At 41.8% G+C, this 25,650-nt stretch overlaps 1 protein-coding gene across 9 annotated transcripts in view; it reads left to right on the top strand.

The window, feature by feature from the left end:
* LOC140206146 (rab GTPase-activating protein 1-like) overlaps positions 1–25,650 on the top strand; it is a 568,372-nt gene that overhangs the window by 499,894 nt on the left and 42,828 nt on the right. The window contains exon 1 of one of the 9 annotated variants that reach the window (XM_072274380.1): positions 3,105–4,191. The exons of the other annotated variants lie outside the window; for them this stretch is intronic. Within the exon in view, the coding sequence (XP_072130481.1) occupies positions 4,081–4,191 (111 nt within the window). The 5' untranslated portion in view covers positions 3,105–4,080. Of the gene's footprint in view, positions 1–3,104; positions 4,192–25,650 lie in introns of those variants that run through there. 9 annotated transcript variants of the gene reach the window in all.

Below are 25,650 nucleotides of genomic sequence, written 5' to 3'. Positions count from 1 at the left end.
ACCCGCCAAAAACTTGGTTCCCAGACATACAAGATAGAATAACATCTCTCCTGTTGATTAGCTATCCGTTATCTGTAGTTATAACCCAAACATCGCTGCTACAGAGAAAGCATTACATCAGCAGTTAACATTACAGAGAGGCCATTTCATTAGCCTGAGCAGTTAACATTACTGAGAACCCTACAGGTGAAAGAGGGTTGATTTTATAGGGGTGTATAGAATCATTCAAGATTTTTTAGTGTCATTTCCAGTATACAAATGTAACAAAATAATTGTTACTCCAGATTGGATTTAGCACAAAAATAACGTAATCATAAAAACACATACAATACATACAAATGCATAAGATAGCTTATAAACATAGATTGATTACACGTCCATAAAGTGACACCAGGCACAGGAGTTATCTGTACAAAAGGTGGCTGACATGAAGTGATAAAGCAGTGGTGGTTTGGGGTGTAGAGGGTGGAGATATTGAACAGCCTTACTAGTTGGGGTAAATAACTGTTTTTGAGTCTGATGGTCCTAGTGTAGATGTTATATGACTTCGGTGGGAGTGGGACAAACAGTCTATGAGCAGGGCGTGTGGAATCCATATTGATGCTGCTGGCCCTTTTCTGTATACATGTCCTTGATGGTGGGTTGACAGGTACTTGTGATACCCATTATAAAGCCTTCCTGTTCACTGCAGTGCAGTTTCTGTACCATACAGTGATGCAGTGTGTCGGGATGCTCTCTAATGCACATCTGTAGAAGGATGTGAGTACAGACGTACATAGTCCAGCTCTTTTCAGCCTCAGACAGAAGAGGTGTTAGTGAGCTTTCCTGATTGTGTGAAATGTAGTCCGGGACTATGAGAGTTTGTGTGAGATGTGCACTCCCTGGACTTTGAAACTGCTTCCAGTTTCTGCTGCTGTGCCGCCGCTGTAAAGGTGAATGTGAGTTGTTCTATAGTCAGAATGATTTTATTCAGAATAAAGTCATTCTTGCATGAGAGCATCTTTTTCACCCAGAGGATGGTCAGTATCTGAAAGGAAGTGACTGAGGCAGGTGCATTAACAACATATAGACAGTACTTGTACTGGTACATGGACAGGAGTGATATTGGCCAAACAAGAGCATATGTGAGTAGGTCTATGGGAATCTTGGTTGGCATGGACTAGTTGGAGTGAAGGCCTTGTTTGAATTTTGGGTTACTCTGACATCCCTCACTGCCTGTTGCAGAGCCAGCTATATCCGTCAGGGCCAGCTTGGTCAGTATCCCTTCCTTTGGCACTCTCAACACTCACCTCATGGAATGGACTTCCAACATCTGAATATCACACCTGATTATAACCAAAATAAAGAATTTTCTAGAGTAGAAGAGGACTTCGGAATCATTAAATGCAGCAGTGTACCTACCCTAGAGAATAGGGGCTTAGTGGAAGTGGAATATGTGCTAAGGTACCCAAATCTTCACTGAACTGGTCGTTGAATCTTCCCATTGACTCCATCATTATGGTCTTTGAACAATGGTACATGAAGGAAACACTTCCCCTCCGATACTTAACAGGATTCCACCAACTTTATCTTCCTGCTAACTTAACATAACTGTTGTGTTGAACATCTGTTGGGCCAAATGGCCTGTTTCTGTGCTGTGTAGCTCAGTGACTTCACAAGATGTCAAGAAGTGGTTGAGACACTGAATACCGCAAATCTCAGCTGTAGTACCGATAGCCCGTGCTCCGTTATGAGCTGCACCTCTGTCCAATTACAACTCACAATGTGGAATTGGACTCTGGCAGGTATAGAACGGCCACCTGTTTGGTACATTATCAGTGGAAATACTGCTTTGCACAATGACTGGCAAATGTGCATCTCCATCAGAGAGTTGAGGGTTCAAGCCCCACATCAGACACATGACTGGAGGATCTTGGCATGTTTCCAGTATAGTAAAGATTGAGTGCTGCATTACCGGACAGTTGAGCAGGGAATCCGGGCTGACATTCACCACTGTAGCGTAGGCTTTTACATCTCGGTGTGTCGGAGTTCAGAGTTCAGTCCTGGTGTCCTCTGTAAGGAGTGTGTGTCTGCACTGTGGAATGCATCGGTTTTCTCTGGAGATCCAGTTTCCTCCCAGACTCCAAAATGAGTTAGTCCTGACGAAGGGTCTCGGCCTGAAACGTCGACTGCACCTCTTCCTAGAGATGCTGCCTGGCCTGCCGCGTTCACCAGCAACTTTGATGTGTGTTGCTCCAAAGACATACTATTTGGTTAGTTAATTGGTTGTTGTAAATTGTCCCATGATTAGATTAGGGTTAAATAGCAGTTGTCAGGGGTTGTTGGGTGGTGCAGCTCGAAGGGCCGGAAGAGCCTATCCCGCACTGTATCTCTAAATAAATATGGTAGTGAAGGAGTGCTGCGTTAGTGGAGATGCTGATATTCAGATGAGATGTTAATCCAGCGCAATGTCATGTGATTATTATATAAAGTCCTTCATCACTATAATGAAGAGAAGCAAAAGCATCATGCCCAGATTCCTTGCTAATATTTGTAACTAAAACAGAATGACTTAGCTAAAGAAATACTTTTGAAAATTGGTAGCTGTATTACAATTAAAATTTTCACTTGCTGAGCAAGTACTACAGAATGTGCAGAAATAGTGACAAGCATTAAATAAATGCATATTCTTAATACTTCAGACCTTGGCAAATTGTCCTGTAACAGAACTACTAATCCTTATTCTAACTTAGTTTGTATTAAACAATACTTTTGTCCTGCCTCTCCTCCCCGTAAAACAAATCTATTAAGTGGATTAATGGGCATGCAATAAAGTGCTACCTAGTTAATGTCAAATGCATTTCACACTGGATTTCTCTGCGTCCCTTTGTCTGTGTTAGAGAAACTAGTAATACCTCTGACTGTGGGTTTTGTCACTGCACACAACGTAGGGCCACTCCTCAGTCTGTACCACTGCTCATTAACCTGCCCTTGGGAACTGGAGGACTGAAGCAAGCCACTCCTTAAAAACAGCACGTGAATTGATTAGGAATGCAGGGCATTTGAAGCTTCCTTTCTATCGCTGCCGCTTCCTGGTTCATACAGTGAGTGCATAAGCTATAGTCAGCTCTGGAGGAGAGAGAGCGAGAGAGAGAGAGAGGTGTGTGCTTTGTGGAACAGGTGCCTTGAAAGTCAACAAGGAAAAATTCTGAAATCAGCAGACAATTTGTCTCTCTTGAAGAACCTGTTACTCCTCTCAAGAGACTCGAAGGTACTTACAAGAACTAGTCAACTGGATTCAACTGCACATGCTCGAATCTAAAATCCAAATGACACCTGCAACGGCTGCAGTCTGAAGCAGGAAGTAGTCAGCTGATTCTCTGGCTTCCCTGGAGTGAATTGCTTTGTGGTTGTGCTACGTATAATTTTTTTTGTTGAGAAACAAGGACTGAACGTGAAGAACCTTGGAGTGTTTGTGTGCGAAAGTGAGTGTGTCAGAGGACTTCCTCTGAAGCCTTCGCCTTCACAGTTGCTGCCCTAGAAACCTATTCAAATGCAAATGTACAAGGTATCACTCTTGAATATTTAACTGTTCTGCGAGCCGTGTTTCTTCAGGGAATAATGAAGACATCGAGGTAACGAGAGCGCGCAGATTTTACACTCAGCCCTCCCATCAGCAGAAACAAGCAGGAAGTGGTCAGCACACTGAAGTCAAGGATCTCCCTTTCATTGGGCGCGCTTATATCGAGAGAAGAAGATGCGTTTCATCACTCTCTGACTTCCAGAATGTTTACAGAGAATTGGGATCAGGCACAGGTGGAGAAAGAGAGCGAGAGAGTCTATAGTTAATAGGGCCAGCTTTGCAGAGGTCTCAGCTGCCACCAGTGGAGCTCTGTGCACTCAGTGATAATGGAGTCTGACCCGTAGCTCACTCTTCGAGTAGGAAGAGGGACGGATTTTAATTAGTTTGTCACCACAATTAGTTTCAGAACAAAGTGGATGCAGTGTGGACTCTTCATTCTCTTACAAACTTTCCCTGCATTCAGGGGGGACATTCTCTTATTTATTTAATTTATTTTTATTTAACATTTTGCATCCAAGATGATGGAAGAAGTTTCTATAACAGTAGCCTACGATGCTCATGTCTTCAGCCAGATGGATGAAGAGGACACCTTGGCTAGCATGGTCGCAGTCACAAAGCCCAAGGCCATGGTAGGTTGATGCAAGCTTAGCTTGGTCAGTAAGGCAGAGCAGGAGCCAAGGAGGCAATTTACGGTGAGATGGGATGTGAAAGTTGTCCCCAGTACTCTATGCTTTCAATTTTTTTATCTTAATTACAAATGTATTTCAAATGTGCCTTATTGGTTAGGAACCTCTTGGGTATCCCAAACTCCTCCTTCACACTCCTGTATTCCAGTAGCCCCAACTCTAATTTCTATTTATGGTGTAATTTTGTAGAGGTGATGTGGGTGTTCTGATTCAGTTGGGGGTGGGGATGGGGGGGGTCACAATTTAATTGTGGCAGTTGAAGAATACGAACTCAGAAATGAAAAGCTGCAGTCAGTAAAATTGACAGTGAAATGGTCAGATTCACCAGGAAGAAAATCCATTATCGTTAGGTAAGACAGTGCATATGCAATCAGCCTTGCACCCTTTGAGTTGCTCGGAAGTCACCCATCAGTTCAGCCACAGACAAGTACTGGCCTTAGCAGTAATGCCCACATTAGTTTACGGACAATTGAGACCCTGTATGGAGGCAAGAGAGGAGGTGAATGAGCTGCTGTAACATTTGTCACTTGCAAGGATATGTGCCAGGAGGGAGATGAGTGGGGAAAGACAAATGGACAAGGGAACCACAGAGAGAGCAATTCCTATGGAAAGCACAGAGTAAGAGGGAGGTAAAGATGTGTTTGGTGTAGGATCCCATTGAAGATGGTGGGAAGTTGTTGAGAATGATGTGTTGGATGCATAATACTGATGGGGTGTGGTGGTTCAGGTAATATCTGCAGGACTGAGTTTAGCCTTTTCAGTGGATGAACTTATTTGATGAGAGGTCATTACCCAAAAATATTATCTGTTTTCCCATAGATTCTGCATGACTTTCAGTTAAGTCCCAGGGGTTCAGATGTTTCAGTGCTTTAGAGGATAACACCAAGAAAAGTGAATGCCATCTATAAGAATTAATGTCTCCCGGAGGTGATTACAAAATGCAGCTGTTGAGATGATTTCATTAACCCACTTCATGGATTCAGTTGCACATAGAGTTATAAGCCCAGAAACAGGCCCCTAAGATCATAAGACATAGGAGCAGAATTAGGCCATCTGGCCCATCGAGTCTGCTCCGCCATTCAATCATGGCTGATACTTTTTTTTCCTCCTCCCTAACCCCAGTTCCTGGCCTTCTCCCCTTTGATGTCATGTCTAATCTTGAACCTATCAATCTCTGCCTTAAATACACACCAACGACCTGGCCTCCACAGTTGTACATGGCAACAAATTCCACAAATTCACCACCCTTTGGCTAAAGAAATGTCTCCACCTATTAGTTTTGAAGAGGCGCCCCTCTATCCTGAGGCTGTGCCCTCTTGTCCTAGACTCTCCCACCATGGGGAAACATACTTTCCACATCTACTCTGTGTAGGCCTTTCAACATTCGATAGGTTTCAATGAGATCCTACCCGCCCCCCATCCTTCTGAATTCCAGCGAGTACAGACCCATCAAACATTCCTCGTATGATAACCCTTTCATTCCTGGAATCATCCTTGTGAACCTCCTCTGGACCCTCTCCAATGCCAACACATCTTTCCTAAGATGAGGGGCCCAAAACTGTTCACAATACTCAAGGTGAGGCCTCACCAGTGCCTTATAAAGCCTTAGCATCACACCCTTGCTCTTGTATGCCAGACCTCTTGAGATGAATGCTAACATGGCATTTGCCTTCCTCACCACTGACTCGACCTGCAAGTTAACCTTTAGGGTGTTCTGCACAAAGGACTCCCAAGTTCCTTCGCATCTCAGATTTTTGGGTTTTCTCCCCGTTTAGAAAATAGTCGACACATTTATTTCTACCACCAAAGTGCATGATCATGCATTTTCTAACATTTCATTTGCCACTTTCTTGCCATTCTCCTAATCTGTCTAAGTCCTTCTGCATCCTACCTGTTTCCTCAACACTACCTGCCCCTCCACTATTCTTCATATCACCTGCAAACTTGCCAACCTTTAGCCCGTCTCTTCCATGGCAACCAAGTCTACTTGAGTTCGTCTCATTCTCCCATGTCTGGCCCATATCACTCTTAAATTTTTTCTATCCATATACCTATCTAAATATCTTTTAAACAGAATAATTGTACCCACCTCTACCACATCCTTTGGCAGCTCATTCCATATACCCACCATCCTATGTATGAGAAAACTTGACACTCCAGTCCCCTCTAGATCTTTCCCCTCTTGCTTTAAACCTATATAGTTTAGACTCCCCTATCCTGGGAACAAGACTATAACCATCCCCCTCATGATTTTATAAACCTCTATAAAGGTCACCTTTCAATATCCTAGGCTTTGGGGAAAACAATCCCAGTTTATTAACCTCTCTTTAGCTCAAGTGCCACTAGAGACTAGGAATGGAAAATGTTTTTCTCTTTGAGACCTCATCAGAAGTATTACTCAGTAAGATTAGGGAAGACATTGGTAAATAATGGTCAGCAATGGTCACAACACTGAGTGATAGAGTGGATATTCTCTTTTTCACCTCCAAAATAAAACACAGCAGATGCCAGAAATCTGAAATAAAACAAACAATACTGGAAGTCCTCAGCATGTCAGGCAGCATCTGTGCAAAGTGAAGCAGAATTAAATGTTCAGGTTAATACCCCTTCATTAGAACTGGGCAAGAAAAAGTTTGAGAGCATGTTTCAATCTGCTTCGTAACTGAGGAGAGATGAGAAGGTGAAAAGCGAGACAAATTGAATGATAGTACAGGGTGCTTAAGGGATTAGTAGTGAAGAATTGTTCTACAGGAAGAGTGATTGGGGGGAGCAGAATAACTACTTGAAATAATTAGATAGAAAATTACTAATGCCAGCAATGCTTTACCTAGAATTCCAGCTCATGGTTGAGCCAGAAAGTGATATTTGTGCAGAATCAGAAGATGAGCTGCTGTTCCTTGTATTTGTGTCAGCTTTGTTGGAACAATGTTGGAGACAGAGGTCAGAGTGGGGAGAATTAAATTATAGTAACTGGAAGGAAAGGCACTGATATTTCTATTGCCTTTCTCAGAATGACTCAGCTGAAGAAATACTTTTGAAATTGTTGTCATTGTCATATTGTGGCATTTATGCATGACCAGGTTTCATTGACAGCTGTGTGACAGTGACCCATGTAAAACCTTTCCTGTGGCGCCATATACCTTCTTCATCACCCTCTCTTCCTGGGACACAACTTTCATGTTGATGTAAAGCAATCTCCAAAACAATGACAGAAGATTGGGTTACTGCAATCGCACTCCAGTTAATGGGTACCAAGTCCTATGCTCACGGCCCACGGTCACAGATTTCTCACATATTCCACCGAGGTTCAGACATAGCTGGATCTGCAGCAACAGAATTTCTCTGCTAGGCAACACAGCTTAGGTAACAAAGCTATATGCAGCCACAACAATAACTAGAGTTGTGGAGTACATTTGTGGAGAGTCTGGTGAATAACTAATCCATCCCAATTACTACTTTGTATATCAATTATAATAACCCCAACACCAGCCTAAATAGAAGTACTCTGCAAAATCTAGATATTGAAGCTGAATCTTTAATCTGAAAATATGTTGACACACATTCCTGGGGATTAACTGTGCAAAATTCTTGCACTTGCATTCCATTTACTATGTTTAAAGTAACCTGGTAACTTGGTTTCTTTGTTGTGGTTGACTGATAATCGGACTGTGTGGTTAATGATTCTTTTATACTTAGCTTTCTGGGTGGAGTTAAGTTAAAGGCAGGACAACAACTCAGTGGTGGATGGATGCAATCAATTTGTTAATCATGGTATCCTTGCAATTTCACTTGTTTGCTGGTGTGACATTTTCTTTCTAGGAATTTACTGACTCTGCTGTCCTGAATTTTAATATGAAGTTGCTGCCATTAACTGTTTCTGTAAAATGGTCTTACAGTTAGTTACGACATACTAAGGTTCTTGGTAGGAAATGGGGGAGCCAAAGTTCAGTGTCATTATTATGACATAGTTCATATGTCTATGTTTCTGTATTGAGTCATGAAACAATATAGTGGATTTATCCAGTATGTTTGATTCAAGCTAATACTGCATGTGTAAAGCAGAGACCCTTGGCTGCTGATCAAACCCTCATCACTCTCTGCAATACTCAGTTGACAGTACTCTTCCCTAATTGACCTATTGTGGGTAGACCCTCAGCGCTGCACCACTGCCTCAGGTGTAATCAAAGGCACCATTTTCCCTCAGAGGTGGATGCTAAAGATACCAAGGCAGTCTTTTATCAGAGAGAACAGATGGTCTTGCTATGTCTGTCACATTGCTTGTTTTGGCAGATCGCTGAATCAAACTTTCCTGCATATTTGTTTATAATACAATGGTGACTTTATTTTCTCTGTTGTGGGAATCGCTGCATGATTTGTTGCTCATCTCTAATTGCCCAGAGGTGGAGGTAGTGGTGGTAATCCATCCCTTTGAAATATTGTGGCTTGTGTTCATCATAGTCCAGCTCTATAGAAGGCACGTTCTGCAGCACAGTTACATAGTTAGGGTGGTAATTCTAGCCCTATGCTGAATGGTGTGAGCTTCGACTGTTCACTCAAGTCAATTACAGAGTATTTCACTTTTCTCCTGGATTCTGCCTTGATGATGGAAAGGTTTGGTATGTCATGAGGTGGTTCACTCTCTGCAAATGCCACTGGAAGTTTTCTTGATTTTTGAACACTGCTCTGAGGGCCCTTGTTTAATATATTTAAATAATGTATGTGTCACTCAAGTATCGGTGGCATTATCCTCACATGTGTTCCACCATTAACATTCTGGGGTTAACTGTTAACCAGAAATATATCTGGACCAATACTGACTATAGGAACACATCAAAGGCTGGCAATCAATGGTAAGTGACACAACTCCTGACACCCAAAGCCTTTGTCATCTACAGTTACTGTACAAAAGTCTTAAGCACATATATATACCTAATGCACCTAAGACTTTTGCACAGTATTATATTTGTCAACATGGTGAGGAGAACAAGTTTATAAATATGGTGAGAGCAAAGGATATTGGGAATGGTGAGGGTGGAGCACTGCAGGAAAGGTGTGGGACTGATGGCAGAGAAGTGCCAGGGAGCAGGTTCAGATACACCCGGCCCTGAGACAAAAGACAAGGTAATTTGATTGCAAGCAATTGGGTTATTGATCATTCCAGAATGTCCCTCTTGTGCTTCCGGCTCCCTTCCCCTTTTCATAACCATGATTCCCCTCTTCCTGTCCCCTCTCCACTCTCAGTCCACAATAGAGACTCATGGTTTCTATGGGAGAGGAGGTCACTAAACAAACCATTATCCATTATGGACAATCTGGCAGATCCTCTCCATGACATTCTGAATAAGCAGCAGAGCACCCTTTCGAACAGACTCGTTCAGCTCTGCTGTCATGAGGATTGTTACGGAAAATCGTTCCTACCAAATGCAATAAACATATACAAGTCCATCTCTGTGTGACAGGAGAATATACATCAAAATACAGTAGTCTAATAGTCAGTCTTATTATTTTTATACACTTAATGCACATTGGTAAATTATTGTGTATATTATTTTCTGTACTTCTATTAGTTAAGTATGCACACTGTTAGTGAAAGAACTTTCCACTCAGGATTAATAAAGTATTTATTATATTATCAGAATTAGGTTTATTATCAGTCACATACCATGAAATTTGTTTTATTTTTTGCGGCAGCGTTACAGAGCAATACATAAAGTTACTGAAGTACTGTGCAGAAGTAGCTATTGTATACAAGACCATAAGACATAGAAGCAGATTTAGACCATCTGGTCCAGAGTCTGTTTCGCCATTCAATCATGGCAGATCCTTTTTTTCTATCTCCTCCTCGACCCCAGTTCCTGGCCTTCTCCCTGTAACCTTTGATGCCATGTCCAATCAAGAACCTATCAATCTCTGCCTTAAATACGCCCAACGACCTGGCCTCCACAGCTGTATGTAGCAACAAATTCTACAAATTCACCGCTCTTTGGCTAAAGAAATTTCTCCGCATGTCTGTTTTGAAAGGGCACCCCTCAATCCAGAGGCTGTGCCCTCTTGTCCTGGACTCTCCCACCAGAGAAACATCCTTTCCACATCTACTCTGTCTAGGCCTAACTTTCAACATTTGAAAGGTTTCAGATGAGATCCCTCCTCCCCCCATCCTTCTGAATTCCAGAGCCATCAAACATTCCTCATATGATAACCCTTTCATTCCTGGAATCATCCTTGCGAACCTCCTTTGGACCCTTTCCAATGCCAACACATCTTTTCTAAGATAAGGGGCCCCAAAACTGTTCACAATACTCATGTGAGGCCTCACCAGTGCCTTAAAGCCTTAGCATCACATCCTTGCTCTTGTAATCTAGACCTCTTGAAATGAATGCTAACGTGGCATTTGCCTTCCTCACCACCAGCTCAACCTGCAAGTTAACCTGCAGGGTGTTCTGCACAAGGACTCCCAAGTCCCTCTGCATCTCAGGTTCCTGGATTTTCTCCCCATTTAGAAAATAGTCTGCACATTTATTTCTAATACCAAAGTGTATGAGCATGCATTTTCCAACATTGAATTTTGTTTGCCATTTTCTTGCCCATTCTCCAAATCTGTCTAAGTCCATCTGCATCCTGTTTCCTCAACACTACCTGCCTCTTCACCAATCCTCATATCATCTGCAAACTTGGCAACAAAGCCATCTATTCCATTATCATCATCATCAGGTGTCGTGCCCAGTTTGAGCATTGAATGCCATGGCCCACACTCTCCTGTTTCGGGTCAAGTGGATCAATTCATTGGTATTTATTTCCAGTTCTCTGGCTGCTGTCTTCATCATCATTTGTCTTTGTCTTCCTCTTGCTTTCTTCCCTTCAATCTTTCCCATAAATACCATGCATTCTACCTCCTCTTTCCTAATCACATGTCCAATGAAGTCACATTGCCTTTTCATGATCTCATACATTATTCCTCTTTTTGTTTGCTCTGTACATGACATCCTCGTTAGATATTAGTTTCATCCATGATATTCTTTGCGTCTCTGCTGCTTCGATTCGTTTCCTCATGTTACTAGATATTGTCCAACATTCTGAGCCATAACATAACTGGATAAACAGAACATTTCAGTACTCTGAGGTGGGTTGTCATGCCTAGTTTAGTATTGGTCAGTATGCTCTTCATTCTCATAGAGGTGTCTTTTGCCATCCCTATTCTTCTTTTGATGCCCATGTCACACCTGCCATCTGATGTCACCCGGCTTCCTAAGTAGCAAACGTTCTGTACTTGTTTCCCCATTTATTCTCAGCCTGCAGATAGGGCTCTCCTTTTTGGATATCACCATACATTCTGTCTTTTTGCAATTGATAGACCCATTTTTGCACTTTCTTCAACAATTATATCAATTAAGTTTTGTAGTTCTGGGTATAACTCTAAACTGCAACCGGTGATGAGGCTCTGATTGGGGACTTTCAGAGCTTTTGGGGAAAGTGGAGTTACCCCTTCGTCATTCATTGCTCCCAGGGCCGCTCTGACCCAGAACGGTAGCACCTGCAAGGGTTCCTGCTCAGAATATGAGCGAAGGCCAACAGCAGCTCCAGCAGGTTCAGTAACTGAACTTATGATGGAGAAGGCAGATGAGCTAGGAGCTCAAATGTCAACGGCTATAGTACAGGTGGATGAACATTTGGGAAGAGAAATGGCGATTTCTTTAGTTCACCCAACAGTAGGCAATAGCAAACCACCATTGCTAGATACTAGGTTTCCTAGAATCTATTTGCTAAGAAAACCATGGTCAAACTCACAAAAAGGTATCACACAACAGCAGCATCAAGAGAATCTTCAAGACAATTCTGAAGATGCTTTGCTCGGTAGGGTTGATTCTGGTCAGCAGGGGATCCCCGACCGTCATCAAGCTACTGCTCATAAAATTCAAGTAACACAAAAGAAAATTATTGCCACTTGAAATGTAAGAACCCTATATCAAGGAAGATTGGACAATGTGATACATGAAATGGAAAGACAAAAGATTATCATGGAAATTAGCAAAGTTCGTTGGATAGGTGCAGGAACATGTCAGAATAGAAATAAAACACTAATTTATTCTTATGGAACATCCTATACTAATGGAGTAGGAATTTTTACGGATGAAATCATCTATTTACAGCATAAAAAGGAGTAGCCTCAACACCAACCCCTGCGGAACACCACTAGTCACTGGCAGCCAACCAGTAAAGTTGGGAACCAGTTATTCCCGCTGGCTGCCTCCTACCAATCAGCCAATGCTCTAACCATGTTAGTAACTTTCCTGTAATACCATAGGCTCATAACTTGGTAAGCAGCCTTATGTGTGGCACCTTGTCAAAGGCCTTCTGAAAGTCCAAATATACAACATCCATTGTATCCCTTTTTCTATCCTACTTGTAATCTCTTCAAAGAATCCCAACAGGTTCATCAGGCAGGATTTTCCTTGAAGGAAACCATGCTGACTTAGTACTATCCTGTCCTGTGTCACCAAGTGCTCCATCACGCCATCTTAACAATTGACTCTTAACATCTTCCCAATCACTGAGGTCAGGCTAACTGGTGTATAATTTACTTTCTGCTGTCTTCCTCCTTTCTTAAAGAGTGGAGTGACATTTGCAATTTTCCAGTCATCTGGCACCATGCCAGAGTCCAGTGATTTTTGAAAGATCATTTCTAATGCCACCACAATCTCTACACCACCTCTTTCAAAACCCTAGGGTGCAGTTCCTCTGGTCCGGGTGACTTATGTGCCTTTAGATCTTTCAGCTTTTTGAGCACCTCTCTCGTAACAGTAGCTGTAGCCACTTCTCTTCTTTCACACACTACAACATCAGGCATACTGCTAGTGCCTTCCACAGTGAAGACTGACACAAAATACTCATTTACTTCATCAGCCATCTCCTTATCCCCCTTTGTTATTTCTCTTGCCTCATTTTCTAGCAGTCCTATATCCGCTCTCATTTCTCTTTTATTTTTAAACATACTTGAAAAAACTTTTTCTATCCACTCCACTTTTGATATTATTTGCTAGCTTGCTTGCATATTTCATCTTTTCCCTTCTAATGATTTTTTTGTTGCTCTCTGTAGGTTTTTAAAAACTTCCCAATCCTCTATCTTCCCACTAATTTTTGCTTTGTTGTATGTCCTTTCTTTTGCTTTTACATTAGCTTTGACTTCCTCTGTCAGCCACAGTTGTACTATTTTACCATTTAAGTATTTCTTCATTTTTGGAATACACATGTCCTGCACCTTCCTCATTTTTCCCAGAAAAGCACACCATTGCTGCTTTGCTGACATCCCTGCCAGCAGCTCCTTCCAATTTACTTTGGCCAACTCCTCTCTCATACCACTGTAATTTCCCTGACTCCACTGAAATACTGCTACATCAAATTTCACTTTCTCCCTATCAAATTTCAAGTTGAACACAATCATATTGTGATCACTGGTTCCTAAGGGTTATTTTACCTTAAGCTCCCTAATCGCCTCAAGTTTATTACATAACACCCAATCCAGTATAGCCGATCCCCTAGTAGGCTCAACAACAAACTGCTCTAAAAAGCCATCTCTTAGGCATTCAACAAACTCACTCTCTTGGGATCCATTACCTTATACTGAATATGTGCCTAAGACTTTTGCACAAGACACTGCCCAGAGTAATTCTGCATCTTTGCAGTCCTCAGTGAGCATAGAACAGTACAGCACAGGAACAGGCTCGTCGGCCAACAATGTTGCATCAAACCAAATAAATTATCAATCAAATGGCCAATGAAACTAATCCCTTCTGCCTACACAATGTTCATATCCCTCCATTTTCCTCACATCCATGTGTCTATATAAACATCTCTTAAAAAAAAAGTCACTAATGTATCTGCCTCTACCACCACCCCAGGTAGTGCATTCCAGGTACCCACCACTTTCTGTGTGAAAAAAATTGCCTATCATATCTCCTTTGAAATTAGATATTTTAAACTCTGAGATAAAGATACTGTCTTGTCTACTCTACCTATGCCTCTGATATCTTATAAACTATCAGATCTCCCTTCAGCCTCTGCTGCTCCAGAGAAAACAAGCTAAGTTTGTTCAACCTCTCATTATAGCATATGCCCTCTAGTCCAGGAGGCATCCTAGTAAATCTCTTCTGCACCCTGTCCAAACTCTCTACTTCCTTACTATAATGAGGCAACTAGAACATTATGCAATACTCCAGATGTGGCCTAACTAGATTTTCATAAAGCTGCACCATAACTTTCTGACTTTTAAACTGAATGTCTCAACCTATTCACCCTTTATAGCAAAGTGATTCCAAGAAAAATTAGCAGTATTCCAGACATGATAGTCAGTAGATACAGTTTGAACAACCTACGATGCACAGATGACACAGTGCTGATAGCTACTTCCAAAGAAAAGTTCCAAAAGAAAAATATTACATAAAGTTGTTCAATAAAGTGCAAAGAGAGGATTGACCATCAACTGCAAGGAGATTGAATGACTGGTTGTCACAAAGAAGAAAGATGGAAATGTGAACTGAAAGTTGGCAATGAAGCAATTAAATAAACATGGAATTTCAATTACTTGGGGAGAATTATAACATCTGACAGTAGGGCTGATGTTGAAATTAGGAGGAGGACTAGGATTGAATGAACATTTCAGCATTTGAGCAAAATACTAAATAACAAAATTTCAGTGGGTACGAAACTCAGTGTTGTGGAGCTACATTCCTTCCACACTAACATATGGAAGTGAATGTTGGACAAAGCAAAGTAAGGGAAGACTTGAAGCTACAGAAATGTGTTTTTTGAGAATGATGAAAATATCGTGGAAGGACAGAGCAACAAATGATGCAAAAAGCCAGAACAAGATGAGTGCTGATATCATCAATCAGGAAATGGCAGTTGGAATTTCTGGGTCATGTACTGAGGAAAGAGAAACTCGAACATCTTTCAGTGATAGGAAAAGTCATAGTCAACAGCGCATGACATTAATGAGTTACATCAAGGGATGGACAGGCAAAAGTTTTAAAGAGCTTATTAGAACTACTCAGATTAAGGACAGATGAAGAATATGATCACCCACATCATACAAAATGCCACATAATGATAATGATGAATAAAGGCAAGTATGCTAAATACCTTCTTAATCACCCTATCAACCTGCATAGCACTTTCAGGGAGATGTGAACTTGGGCCTCAAGATCACCAAGACAGTACACTGTTAAAAATTTTGCCTTATAACTTTGTACTGTCACTTTACACCTACCAAAGTGCAATACCTCCAAGTTTGCGGATGACACGAAGCTGGGTGGCGGTGTTAGCTGTGAGGAGGATGCTAAGAGGATGCAGAGTGACTTGGATAGGTTGGGTGAGTGGGCAAATTCATGGCAGATGCAATTTAATGTGGATAAATGTGAGGTTATCCACTTTGGTGGCAAGAACAGGAAAACAAATTATTATCTGAATGGTGGCTGATTAGGAAAAGGGGAGGTGCAACGAGACCTGGGTGTCATTGTACACCAGTCATTGAAAGTGGGCATGCAGGTACAGCAGGCGGTGAAAAAGGCGAATGGTATGCTGGCATTCATAGCAAGAGGATTCGAGTACAGGATCAGGGAGGTACTACTGCAGTTGTACAAGGCCTTGGTGAGACCACACCTGGAGTATTGTGTGCAGTTTTGGTCCCCTAATCTGAGGAAAGACATCCTTGCCATAGAGGGGGTCAAAGAAGGTTCACCAGATTGATTCCTGGGATGGCAGGACTTTCATATGATGAAAGACTGGATCAACTAGGCTTATACTCTCTGGAATTTAGAAGACTGAGGGGGGAATCTTATTGAAACGTATAAAATGCTAAAGGGATTGGACAGGCTAGATGCAGGAAGATTGTTCCTGATGTTGGGGAAGTCCAGAACGAGGGGTCACAGTTTGAGGATAAAGGGGAAGCCTTTTAGGACCGAGATGAGGAAAAACTTCTTCACACAGAGAGTGGTGAATCTGTGGAATTCTCTGCCACAGGAAACAGTTGAGGCCAGTTCATTGGCTATATTTAAGAGGGAGTTAGATACAGCCCTTGTGGCTAAAGGGATCGGGGGTATGGAGAGAAGGCAGGTACAGGGTTCTGAGTTGGATGATCAGCCATGATCGTACTGAATGGCGGTGCAGGCTCGAAGGGCTGAATGGCCTACTCCTGCACCTATTTTCTATGTTTCTATGTTACCTAACATTTGGCTGGGCTAAACTCCATATGTCACTTCTTCACTCATACCCCCAACTGATAGATATATATATATATATATATATATATATATATATTTGTCTAAATTAATCACCACCTTCAACATCCAAGCTTCTCTTACCTTGCATCCTTATCCTTCCTTCTGACTGGAACGTAGAGTAGAGTACCTACCCTGTACTTTGTGCAATTGGTCTTTAAGTACACTCCACATGCTGGATGTGGACTTGCAGCTGTTCCTAATTAACTTTCCCTATTTCTTGCCTAATATTCTCATAATTCACCCTGCTCCAGTTTAATACTCTTTTGCAAGGCCCATGCTTATCCTGATCTATGGCTATCTTAAAACTTAAGGACTTGTGGTCACTTAACTACTGAAAGGTCAGTCACCTGGCCAGCTGTCTACCCAACATCAGTTCCAGTAAGGTCCCTTCTCTTGTTGGACTATCTAACATTGACTTTAAAAAGCCTCCTACATGCACCTAACAAATTTTGCCCTATCTAAACCACTTTTCCTCAGAAACTCCCAGTTTATATTGGGGAAGTTGATTCCCCCAGGATAACAGCCCTATTGTTTCTACACCTTTCCTTAATCAGCCTGCATACCTGTTTTTCAATGTCCCAGTGGCTGTAGTGCAATCCCACCAGAGTGATTGCACCCTATTTTTGAGTTCTACCCATCAGTGTACGAGCCCTCCATTATGTCTCCTCTGAGTGTGTCTGTGATATTGTCCCTGATTAGTAGTGCAACTCCCCTCCCCCCTTCTCTAATACCTCCCTCTCTATCTTTTCTACAAGATTGAATCCCTGGCACATTAAGCATCCTTTCCAGCCCCCCTCTCAACTAAGTCTCTGTAATGGCCACAATATCATAGTTCCATATACCAATCTATGCTCCAAGTTCATCACCTTTACCCACAATATTCATAGCATTAAAATATGCACATTTCAAATTAAACGTTCCATCATATCTATTATTTTACTTCTGCCTGTTTTTACTGGCCCTTTTTCTCCATCCCGCCATTTTCTGACCTGGTTCTCTGGTTCTTATCTCCCTTCCAAACTAGTTTAAACACTCCTGAGTACTACTAGTGAACCTCCGTTGTAAAAATTTTCAGTACATTTCATTAGCTTGGTTGACTTGATATCATTGCATCAGGAGGATGTGGAGGACCTCAAAAGACTGCACTCTACTACACTACCTCTTCTGGTGAAACAGAATGTATTCAAGGCTGTGGATGGAGCTCTCAGAGTGGAAGGAGTCATTTGAAATGATGTATCCATGGGACTGCTCTTCCATTTTCGGCACCAGTCCCCTGATAGTAGCAAACTGCACTTTGCAGATCCAGCTGGTGTGGCCATACATACGTCACCTTAAATCTACACATGATGGTCTTTTAGCTTTTGTGTCCTGTTCTTGTCTTTTTGCAGCAGTGTGGTACAAAAGAATATTTTCTAGTCCACTTTAGATGGCAGTTAAAAGTCCCCCCGCCCATCCCATTGAGAGTCTGGAGTCACACATAACCAGAATTGGTAAGTATGGTAGGTCTCCTTGCATTGAATTTTTGCAGTCCTTTGGTCATCATCACAAATAATACCTTTTTTGTTAAATTGTAGACTATTTAATTATAAGTAGGTTTTCCCTACTTTTAATTTTTGAGCTTGTCTGTCAGACTATTAGTCCAAGGTTCTGGTTTACAAGTCTGGTAATATAACTACACTGCTACCCTTTCAGGAGCTGGAAGAACTGAACAAGTCTTTGGCATCTATGGAGAGAAATGGACAGTCAACATTTCAGCTCGGGCCGGCTGGTGGCGCAACGACATTGGTGCCAGACCCGGGAGTGGAGGTTCTCAAGTTCGAAACTTGGGTCCGCCCCCGAGTACGCTTCCCATCCGTGCCGGGTTGAGTGTCGAGATCGCAACTCGACCTCGTAAAACAAAGGGAAAATACTGCAAAAAATGTCTGAGTGAGGAGTGGCGCGCCACACAGTTTCTGTCTCTCTCGCCATGAAAAAGACATCATCATGGACGCATGCACAGACACGCAGATGCACATGCACAGACTCGCACGCACGCAGGCACACGCCAAAAAAAAACAAAACTAAGACATTTCAGCTCAAGGCTCTTCAGCTGGATCCATTTCCCTCCATAGATGCTGCCTGACCTGCTGAGTTCCTCTTGCTCATTTTTGTGTTGCTCCAGATTCCAGAATCTACAGTCTCTCACGTCTACACTTCAGAATTACTTCATTTGCTGTCAAGTGCTTTAGGATCTCCAGAGTCACAAAGATCTGTCTGCATTTGTCTCTCACAATTTCTGTCAAACTTACACCAACTGCAGAGAACAGAGCAGTACAGCACTGGAGGCGGCCCTTCAGCCCACAATGTCTGTGCTGATCCTGATGCCACTATAATCTGCATGTAGTCTTAATTCTCTGCCTGTTCATATGCCTATCTAAATGCCTCTTGAACACTGCTACCATATCTGCTTCTACCACCTTTCCTGTCAGTGTGTTCCAGGCACATGCCACTTTATAAGACAGACTTTATAAATCTTCTTTACGGGATATATGAAGGGAAGTTCCAGAAATAGTATAGGAAGTATTTGGCAAGATAGTCCGTCTTTGGAAGGGATGAGTCACTGAACTGATCAAAATGTAGGGCTAAATGTAACCGTTTTCTTTTTCATTTTTTATCTAGTCTGCAGCATTCAGATCACTTGCCTCCACCTCTTTTACCAGTTTTTTGAATATTTCTAACAGTTTATCTCAAATCTTCATTTAGCCAAATAACACGATCTTTATTACTTTATTGTCGCCAAACAATTGACACTAGAACGTACAATCATCACAGTGATATTTGATTCTGCGCTTCCCTCTCCCTGAATTACAAATATTAAATATTAAAAATATTTAAAATAGTACAAATTAGTAAATATTAACAATTTAAATTATAAATCATAAATAGAAAAATGGAAAGTACGGTAGTGCAAAAAAACCGAGAGGCAGGTCCGGATAGTTGGAGGGTATGGCCCAGATCCGCGTCAGGATCCATTCAGCAGTCTTATCACAGTTGGAAAGAAGCTGTTCCCAAATCTGGCCGTATGAGTCTTCAAGCTCCTGAGCCTTCTCCTGAAGGGAAGAGGGACGAAAAGTGTGTTGGCTGGGTGGTTCGTGACCTTGATTATCCTGGCAGCACTGCTCTGATGGTGTGTGGTGTAAAGTGAGTCCAAGGACGGAAGATTAGTTTGTGTGATGTGCTGCGCCGTGTTCACAATCTTCTGCAGCTTCTTTCGGTCTTGGACAGGACAACTTCCATACCAGGTTGTGATGCACCCTAGAAGAATGCTTTCTACAGTGCATCTATAAAAATTAGTGAGGGTTTTAGGGGACAAGCCAAATTTCTTCAGTTTTCTCAGGAAGTAAAGGCGCTGGTGAGCCTTCTTGGCAGTGGACTCTGCTTGGTTGGACCAAGTCAGGTCATTTGTGATATTGACCCCGAGGAACTTAAAGCTTTTGACCTGTTCCACTTGCGCACCACCGATGTAAATTGGGTTGTGCAGTCCATCACTCCTTCTGAAGTCAACAAGTAATTCCTTCGTCTTGCTGACGTTGAGGGATAGGTTATTGTCTTCGCACCATGCCACCATGTTCTTAATTTCCTCTCTCTACTCAAACTCATCATTACCCGAGATATGACCTACAATTGTTGTGTCATCAGCAAACTTATATATTGAGTTTGATGGAAACTTGGCTACACAATCATGGGTGTGCAGTGAGTACAGCAGGGGGCTGAGTACACTGCCTTGTGGGGCACCGGTGCTCAGAGTGATTGTACAGGAGAGCTTGTCCCCTGTTTTTACAGCCTGGGCCTGTCTGTGAGGAAGTTGAAGATCCAGCTGCAGATCTGAGTGCAAAGGCCCAGGTTCCAGAGCTTAGGAATCAGTTTATTTGGAATGATGGTATTAAAGGCAGAGCTGTAGTCAATGAAAAGGAGCCTTACATACGCGTCTTTATTCTCCAGGTGTTGTAAGGAGGAATGTAGGGCCAGAGAGATGGCATCTGCCATTGACCTGTTGCTCCGGTAGGTGAATTGCAAAGCGTCGAGGTTGACCGGTAGGCTGTGGTTGATGTGTGCCATAACCAATCTCTCGAAGTACGATCTCCAAATTCCTAAACCATACCTCAAAATCTAAACCTCAGAAACAATCTTCACGGGAGTGATGTTTTTCCATTGGCACAGCTGCACACAGTGTCCCAGACAGAGCCTTATTCAAGTACAAGCGTATAAAATAACCCAATTCCTTACAGCATCGGGGTCAGATGTGTTGCGGTATGAGGAAAGGTTGCATACCCTGGATTGATTTCCCTAAACTGGAACATTAAGAGGCAATCTAATTACCATCTTGGACTGCTTCATTGACTGTGGGGGTACTCAGATCAAAGGGATTTTTCTATTCACAACTCCTTAGCAAATAAAGCAGTCCATACTCACATGTAGCAAAAGCGTTCAGGTATAGGCTGATAAGTAGATGTCCCAAGTAATAACCAACTGCATGAAAAGAAAGTCCAACCACCCTGAAGTTCAATGGCATTATCATTGCTGAGACCTTCTCTATTAATATCCTGGAAACCGCCATTGACCAGAAATTCAACTGGACCAGCCATGTACAGTGCCTATAAAAAGTATTCACTCCCCCCTCCCCCAGAAGTTTTCATGTTTTATTGTTTTACAACATTGAATCACAGTGGACTTAATTTGACTTTTTTGACACAGATCAACAAACAGAAAAGATTCTTCAGTGTCAAAGTGAAAACAAATTTCTACAAATTGCTCTAAATTTATTTCAATTATGAAACACAAAATAATTGATGCATAATTACTTCAAGTCAGTATTTAGTAGATGCACTTTTGGTAGCAAATGCAGCCTTGAATCTGTGTGGATAGGTCTCTATCAGCTTCGCACATTTGGACACTGCAATTTTTCACCATTCTTCTTTACAAAACTGCTCAAGCTCTATCAGATTGCATGGGGATCACGAGTGACGAGACCTCTTTAAGTCCAGCCACAAATTCTCAATAGGATTGAGGTCTGGACTGCGACTTGGCCACTCCAGCACATTAACTTTGTTGTTTTTAAGTCATTTCTGTGTAGCTCTGGCTTTATGCTTGGGGCCATCGTCTTGCTGAAAAACAAATCTTCCCCCAAGCCACAATTCTCTTGCAGACTGCATCAGGTTTTCCTTCAGGATTTCCCTATATTTTGCTGCATTCATGTCACCCTCTCCTTTCACAAGTCTTCCAGGGCCTGCTGCAGTGAAGCATCCCCACAGTATGATGCTTCCATGCTTCACGGTAGGGATGATGTGTTTTTGATGGCATGCAGTGTTTGGTTTATGCCAAACATTGCATTTAGTCTAATGGCCAAAAAGCTCAATTTTGATTTCATCAGACCATAAAACAGTCTTCCAGCTGACTTCAGAGTCTCCCATATGCCTTTTGGTAAACCCTAGCCGAGATTGCATGTGAGATTTTTTCAACAGTGGCTATTTCTTTGCCACTCTCCCATAAAGCTGTGAGAGATAAAGCACTCAGGCAACAGTTGTTTAAATGTATAGTCTCTCCCATCTCAGACACTGAAACTTGCAACTCCTTTGGAGTTGTCATAGGTCTCTTGGTGGCTCTATCACTAGTCCCCTTCTTGCATGGTCACTCAGGCTACGTCCGCATTAGACCAGGTAATTTTGAAAATGCCAGTTTCGCGTAAACTTGACAGGCATCCACACTAGGTGTTTTTAAAAATACCTCTGTCCCATTAAAACAGATATTTGGGTGAATCTCCTCCTACTGGGCATGCACAGGACATACAGAAAACAAGCGAAGAGGAAACGGTATACTTGGTGCGCATTTGTCCAGTTACAGACTTGAAAAACTTAAAAAGGAAATTGCCAAACAAAAGACTTGGTGTGCGTTTGTTCAGTTACAAACTGGAAAAACTTAAAAGGAAATTGCCAAACGAAAGACTTGGTGTGCGTTTGTTCAGTTACAAACTGGAAAAACTTAAAAGGAAATTGTCAAACGAAAGACTTGGTGCGCGTTTGTCCAGAAACATTTCCTACAGCCATAGTCTCTTCACCGATGAAAGGGACGACAGCTACAACTAGATGCAATAAGGCTTGTTACTGGGCAAAAGTGAAATTTGCTGTTGCCTCATTTGTTTGCCTTTACTTTTGCCATGTCTTTGTGTATTATTTGCTGTATTTAACATGTGCAATAAAATTAGTTATTGAGCAAAAGTGACAATTGCACCTATTGAATGTTTGCACAAGCAATACATTAATAAAGCACCTTGTTAAATGTATAAAACGTGTCTGCATCAGTGTTATCTTGTATTTCCATACAATGTTACATTAGGCTGTTACACATCTATTGTCAGATATTGTTGTGGTGTTGGAGGTTGCGTTGCAGAAAACAATGAAATGCCGCGCTGCCGCCACCACTTATTCCAGCACGTCATGACAGCGGTTTTAAAAATAGCCAGTTACCCCGTACACACTATGCCAGATATTAGATGTTTTCAGATTTATTCACTCTGGGGAGCGTTTCTGAAAATCTCCATTTTCGGGGGAGGAAAACGCCGTTTCAGTGTGGATGGAGGACCAAAACGAAGAGAAAAAGATTCGGTTATGGATTTATCCGGTCTAGTGTGGACATAGCCTCAGTTTTTGAGGACAGCCTGCTCTAGGCAGAATTGCAGCTGTGCCATATTGCTTCCATTTCTTGATGATAACTGTGCTCCAAAGGATATTCAGTGACTTGGAAATTTTCTTGTATCTATCTCCTGACTTGTGCTTTTCAATAACCTTTTTGTGAAGATTCTTGCCATATATTTTTGTTTTCATGATGTAGTTTTTGCCAGGATACTGACTCACCAGCAGTTAGACCTTCCAGATACAGGTGTATTTTTAATACAATCAATTGAAACACCATGAATGCACACAGGTGAACTCCATTTAACTAATTATGTGACTTCTAAAACCAATTGGCTGCACCAATGATGATTTGGTGTGTCATAATAGGGGGGGTGAATACTTGTGCAATCAATGATTTTGTGTTTTATATTTGTAATTAGTTTTGATCACTTTGTAGAGATTAGATTTCACTTTGACACAAAAGAGTCTTTTTCTGTTGATCGATGTCAAAAAAGCCAAATTAAATCCACTGTGGTTCATTGTTTTAAAACAATAAAACAGGAAGACTTTCAGGGGGGTGAATAGTTTTTATAGGCGCTGTAAATACTAGTTGGTCCTGAGGAAAACAACTCCAAAACCTTACTGTATGGAATGTGTCAAGAGTTGATGAAGTAATCTTGTGTGTTTCCAACCTCAAGTTTAAATGATAACACCTCCTGCTATCACCAGCAGCCCAAGCTGTCTGCATCAACCTCAGCAACAGTTTGCCAAGGCTTCTGTAAGAGTACCTGTCAAACCCGTGACCACCACTACCAAGGCAGATGGCCAGAGGGGGTAAAACAGATGATGGAATGGATGAAGTCAATGGAAAGTTAAACACGTTTATAAAGTATGATGACATAGATAGGGTGAATATGCAGTGTTTTTCTCAAGGAGTTAAGAACAAGAGGGCATAAGCTTAAAGTGAAAGGGAAGAAATTTATTAGGAACCTGAAGGATGACTTTTTCACCCAGAGAGTGGTCTGTATATGGAATGAACTGCCAGAGAAAGTGGTTGAGGTAAGCACATAAACAAGATTTAAAAGGAAATTTCACAGGTAATGGATAGGAAAGGTTGAGGGGTATGTAGGTCAATCACAGGCAATTGAGACTAGCTTAGATGGGAATCTAGGTTGACATAGACTATTTGGACCAAAGAGTCTATTTCATACTGTCTGACTATATGACTCTATAGCCTACAGGACGATGACAGATTGTAGTGGTGCTAGAAAGTTTGTGAGCCCTGTAGAATTTCCTCTTTTTCTGCATAAATGTGACCTAAAATGTGATCAGATCTTCACATAAGTCCTAAAACTAGATAAAGAGAACAAAATTAAATAAATAACCCCAAAAAATTATACTTCATTTATTTATTGAGAAAAATGATCCACTATTACATGGCTATGTTGGAAAAAGTATGTGAACCTCTAGAGTAATGCCTTCTACAAAAGTCAGGTGTTCGAATCAGTGAGATAAGAATGGAGGTGTGGGTTGTCGAGGTGCCCTGCCGTATAAAATGACACATAAAGTCAGATTGCTCTTCTCAAGTAAGATCCGTTTATGTGCACTATGCCTCAATCAAAACAACTTTCAGAGAATCATAGAAGAAGAATTGTAGAGATGCATGAAGCTGGAAGAGGCTACAAAAGCACTACTAAAGACCTCAGTAAGAGAAATTGTCTCCAAATGGAGGGAACTCAGTACTTTGCTACTCTCCCTAGGAGTGGACGTCCTGCAAAGATCACACCAATAGTACAACATGCAATGCTGAAGGAGGTGAAAAAGAACCTGGGGTAACAGCAAAAGACCTGCAGAAATCTCTAGAACTTGCTAAAGTCTCTGTTCATGTGTCCACTATAAGAAAACATTGAACAGAATGGTGTTCATGGAAGGACACCACAGAGGAAACCACTGTTCTCCAAAAAAAAACATTGCTGCATGTCTCAAGTTTGCAAAAGACTGCCTGGATGTTCTGCAATGCTTCTGGGAAATGTTCTCTGGACAGATGGGACCAAAATTGAATTTTTTGACAGAAATACACATTGCTGAGGCATTAGGAGGAAAAAGGGCATTGCACACCAATACCAAAACTTCATCCCAACTGTGAATCATGGTGGAAGGAGCATCATGGTTTGGGGCTGTTTTGCTGCCTCAGGGCCTGGGCAGCTTGCAATCATTGAAGGAACAATGAAATTAAAGTTGTATCAAGACATAGAACAGGAGAATGTCAGGGTAGCAGTCTGTCACCTAAAGCTTAATAGAAGTTGGATAATGCAACAAGACAATGATCCAAAAGACGAGTAAATCAACGACAGAATAGTTTAAAAAGAAGAAAATTTGTGTTTTGGAATGACCAAATCAAAGTCCTGACCTTAATCTTATAGAAGCAAGCAGTCCATGCAACGAAACTCACCAGCATCCTAAAGTTGAAGCAGGAA

The sequence above is a fragment of the Mobula birostris genome, chromosome 12 (assembly GCF_030028105.1).
Source record: "Mobula birostris isolate sMobBir1 chromosome 12, sMobBir1.hap1, whole genome shotgun sequence".
NCBI classification, from domain to species: Eukaryota; Metazoa; Chordata; class Chondrichthyes; order Myliobatiformes; family Myliobatidae; genus Mobula; species Mobula birostris.
Note: the sequence above shows the minus strand (reverse complement) of the source record. Positions and strands in the feature narration are given on the sequence as shown.